The sequence below is a fragment of the Lycium ferocissimum genome, chromosome 6, assembly GCF_029784015.1.
Source record: "Lycium ferocissimum isolate CSIRO_LF1 chromosome 6, AGI_CSIRO_Lferr_CH_V1, whole genome shotgun sequence".
Taxonomy (NCBI): domain Eukaryota; kingdom Viridiplantae; phylum Streptophyta; class Magnoliopsida; order Solanales; family Solanaceae; genus Lycium; species Lycium ferocissimum.
The window spans coordinates 69978705-69983352 of NC_081347.1; the positions used below are offsets into that span (position 1 = coordinate 69978705).

At 32.4% G+C, this 4648-nt stretch overlaps 1 protein-coding gene across 1 annotated transcript; it reads left to right on the forward strand.

The window, feature by feature from the left end:
• Window positions 1-330: 330 nt before the first annotated feature.
• On the forward strand, window positions 331-3785 carry LOC132060971 (xyloglucan endotransglucosylase protein 2-like). The gene is made up of 4 exons (XM_059453861.1): window positions 331-622; window positions 1195-1295; window positions 2304-2497; window positions 3240-3785. The coding sequence occupies exons 1-4, from the start codon at window positions 436-438 to the stop codon at window positions 3658-3660; spliced, it is 903 nt and encodes a 300-aa protein (XP_059309844.1). The 5' UTR covers window positions 331-435; the 3' UTR covers window positions 3661-3785.
• The last annotated feature ends 863 nt before the right edge of the window (window positions 3786-4648 follow it).

Genomic DNA, 4648 nt, shown 5'->3' on the forward strand with positions numbered 1-4648 from the left:
AAAAAGTTTATATAAATTTCTGACTTCACCACTACATTCCTAGTAAATAACTAATATACACCACCAAAGAGTTTTGGAAGCAACATGTGCACGTGCATGTGATGCTAGACTTGTTAGTGGCTGACACTTGGAGACTTTCGAGATACGAATATGCATAGATTGATTACATTATCAGTTGCTCATTAAATTCTTCTTAGAATCCCAATTTCATATCTCGTGCCTTTTTTTTTTTTTAATTAGTTGCATCAATTCACTAAACAGTTTAATTCTGGACTGTCAATGTTGCAGTATTTTTCACGTTAAGACACTATAAATAATGGCCTAGGACTAGTACATTTTCTCATCCTCAAACAAAAAAATCCTCTTAGTGGGATTCTATTCATTATTGCTTGTGCTCTGTAAAAGAGTGAAGAGCAAAACTAGAATAGAACCATTATGGGCTTCAAATGGATGATTTTGTTGGTGGTGTGTGTGCTATTTATAGGAGGAGCAATGGGGGTTAAGCCTAAGAAGCCAGTGGATGTGCCATTTGGAAGAAACTATGAGCCTAGTTGGGCTTTGGATCATATCAAATACATCAATGGTGGTTCTGAGATCCAGCTCAACCTTGACAATCGCACTGGTAAATTAATGTTGTTTTTCACGTTTGTATGTATTTGATACGGTGGAAGTCAGTTTTCAAGAAAAAATCATTTAGTGTCAAGTTATACTTTTCATCAAATGGAAATACTGACTTCCGTCACTTATGACAGAAGTCCGTTCCCGTGAAACTATATTAACTTTTAACCAGGGGCGGACCTATTGCGAACCAAATGGATATTATATTAACGTGAGGTTGTAGGAACAAATAAACTTCAAATCTTGAATTCGCTTTATTTTTAACTAGCTAGGGACAGAACTAGATTTTTACTTGCATGTTGAGGAAAATTTAGTAGTTTTAACCAAAACTCTATATTTGTATTAAAGAATTCACTTAATATTATTATTAAATTTAATATGTATCTTTTCTATAAAATACTTCCTGCATACCAATCACAAAATTTCTTATGAAGATATTTTTCATGAAAAATGACTTCGTCGCACAGACACAAGTGTTAGCTCTTTGTACTGTTATGCTTCATGTAGTTGTGTTATATTTTTCTTTCTTATATTTTGACATTTTTGATTTTGAATTTGTGTTTGGGACATACATAGGTACTGGCTTCCAGTCAAAAGGATCTTATTTATTTGGGCACTTTGCCATGCACATAAAGATGGTTGCTGGTGATTCTGCAGGCACTGTCACTGCTTTCTATGTAAGTAACAACGTATATATAGTTGTAATATATGAGTCAATTAATTGTATTTCGATCTTAAATTAACTTTAGTAGGGATCGATTATATAAACTATATTATAGGTTTCGTTGAAATGTAACATAATTCCTCATGAACTCAATATTCAAAGGTTTCAGTTTCTATCATAACCATTCGAGTTTGGGACACACTGCACTTTGTTTCTTTTAAAAAATATATTTTCTCTAAAAATAATGTGCATAAATATAATAGATTGACATCGTTTAACAATAATATTAATTAAAAATTAGAGATAATAACACTGTTGGTTCCTCATTATTGCTAAATTTCAATTTTGGTACTTGTAATATATGACTCAGTATATTTAACCTTAAACACATTAAAATATAGTTTTTGTCCCTTCATGTAGAAAATATGTCATACTTGAGTTATTTTAGAAGTATATTATCAAAGTATTGAGTAACAATCCAAACTTAATTTAACATGAAGGTAACTAAGCGGTGGACCAATTAATTATTAGCGCAAATTTGTGAATATTCACAAGTAAAGAGATAAAATGAATATTTCAATTAATTGAAAATTAAATATGTTTAGTTTAATATCACACAGACTAAAATCAACATTTATCCATAACCGGAAGACAAAGAGTACTTTAACCCTAGGTATTAATTTGGGACGAAAAGTAAAGCCATAAACTTCTAAAAATCTAGACTCATCCATGTACAAGTGAGGAAATGAGATCTCTTGCCCACTTACAATTTGAATAAAAGAAAATGGTCTTTTCAGATTTCTTTTGTGATTGTTTTCATATCTCTTACGTATAAAAAATGAATATCACTTGTAAAAAGGTCATAAAAGAGTTAAATTGTAAGAGTAAGCTGACACGACTTCTACTAAATAATAAGCCAATCCCGGTAGTATACTGACACGAAAAATCATGAATTGGCTTATTTATTGGTTTTGGTTGGTCTTATGAACAACCATGTTAATTACCTTTGGTATATATGCAGCTATCTTCTCAAAATAACGAGCATGATGAAATAGACTTCGAGTTCTTGGGAAACAAAACAGGTGAACCATACATTTTACAAACAAATGTATACACTGGAGGGAAAGGTGACAAGGAACAGAGGATTTACTTATGGTTTGATCCAACCAAAGATTATCACACCTACTCTGTCTTGTGGAATCTTCACCAGATTGTGTAAGCAACTCTTATTATTTTTTTTTATTTTTTTATAATCATATGATATCCGAAAATTATTAGCCTAATTAATCCAAATTTGTGTCGTATAGAGCCTATTTAAGAGGAAACGCTCCCTGGAATTTCTCCATTCCAGGGCTCGAACCTACTCAAGTTTAAACGGATTGGAGTATGACCCACCGGTTAATTTGATACAATGGGCCAAACTGAAATGACTCATCAAAATTTTGGGCCAAACCCTAGCCCAAGTTTACAAGCTCAAAATTTGAAGATTGGGAATTATGTAAATTTGACAAAAATAAAATAAAATTAAGCTAATAATTTAAGAAAATGCATTAGTTTTACTCTTTTTTTTTTTTCTCAAAAATGACAATATAAAAAGGAGGTGCAGTTAGGTTTCGTCTCATTATTTTATCCATTTCAATTCAGCTCATTTTGACTCAAGCAAATTTTAAACACGTTTAGTCATGATAGTTTGTTAGTTTGACATGTTTTGATGTAGAAATAGCGTCCACTAACCACTTTTCTATGTTGTATTTGAAAAATAATCACTATCATGTAGTTTCAACTTCCACAAGTGAAATTTCAGGTTATTATACCGATTTCCCTTGTCGATTTTGAAAATGCTGGATTATGACTATTTTTCAATTACAAAAACGGCAGAGTGACTGTGTAAAAAATTTCATATTTCGATCAATTTAAATTTGATCCAATCAGTCCATTTGACATCTCTCGCATGCAGGTTCTTTGTGGATGAATACCCCATAAGAGTGTTTAAGAACAGCAAGGACATAGGTGTCAAATTCCCATTTGACCAACCAATGAAGATATACTCAAGCTTATGGGAAGCAGATGATTGGGCCACAAGAGGTGGATTAGAGAAAATTGATTGGTCCAATGCACCCTTTGTTGCCTCTTATAGAGGCTTTCACATTGATGGTTGTGAATCCTCTGTCAATGCCAAATATTGTGCCACTCAAGGTAAAAGTTGGTGGGATCAAAAGGAATTTCAAGATTTGGACAAGTACCAATGGAGACTTTTGAGAAGGGTTAGAGACAAGTATACAATTTATAACTATTGTACTGATAAAAAGAGGTTCCCCACAATGCCACCAGAGTGTAAGAGGGACAGAGATGTACCAAGAAATTCAAAAAAGAATTAAGTGCCTTATAAAGTTTGTGACGTGATTGATTCTGAGTTTATGCATGAAGGGTTGTAATATTGTATGTGTAGCAAGTCTACTCTAACATTTCAATAATTGATAATTATTCCTATTTATTCAAGAAGGAAAATAACTATATCATCTACTTATTTGTTTATAAATATATAATTTTGTTTCGATTCATAGTAATATTCACTCAAAACTGGATCTGAATTTAGATAGGGAAAATGACCTAATAATACTACTTAACACTCTATATTACAAAACGTAAGGATATTTTTTCTTATTTACAAAATATACCAACAAAATTACAAAGTATATCAGATTTGGGCTTAATGGGATACCCACAATTTTGGGTTCTTTTTTAAGGAACAGAATCTGATTTTAAATGTGGGCTTAATTTTAGGATAATTACCAATCAGCTTCTTCTTCTTTTCCAAAAGATTTCTCTCTCTCTTTCTACCCCTCTATAGCTGTTGATAGACACCATATTCAAATATAAAATTCATCTTCTCTCCTAGTATGATACGATTTCAGCTTCATCGACGAACAATATGTCACGCCCGAACCGGAAGACAAAGCGAAACTTTAACCCTCGGTATTATATTTGGTGACCGAGCGAACCACATAAACTTGTAATCATCATGAGGCATACATGAGCGGAAATATAGCATGAACGTGATGAGCTTTTATAAAACATGAGATATCATAATAATTTAATGAAATACTTGTTTAAATCATAAATGCGGAAATAACATGAGTTGAGCCAAAGATGGTTAAACACCTTGCATGTCTAACATAACTAGACTGACTAGTCTATGAAACCTCTAATCGTGAATCTTGACTCAAAAACGTACTTGCCGTACACTGACCCCCAAAGATACCTTAAATGCATGACTAGTAAAATAAAGATAACCGACTAAACCTTTATATGAGAGATCTTCTCCAATGACGATATGAGCAAATCCCACCGACTATAAATATCGTA

What these genes read in the sequence shown, in the direction of transcription:
- LOC132060971 (XM_059453861.1), top strand. Translation starts at nt 436, where the DNA reads ATGGGCTTCAAATGGATGATTTTGTTGGTGGTGTGTGTGCTATTTATA. An exon ending in CAACCTTGACAATCGCACTG is followed by an intron (nt 623 to 1,194) that starts GTAAATTAATGT and finishes GGACATACATAG; the next exon opens with GTACTGGCTTCCAGTCAAAA. An exon ending in TGGAATCTTCACCAGATTGT is followed by an intron (nt 2,498 to 3,239) that starts GTAAGCAACTCT and finishes TCTCGCATGCAG; the next exon opens with GTTCTTTGTGGATGAATACC.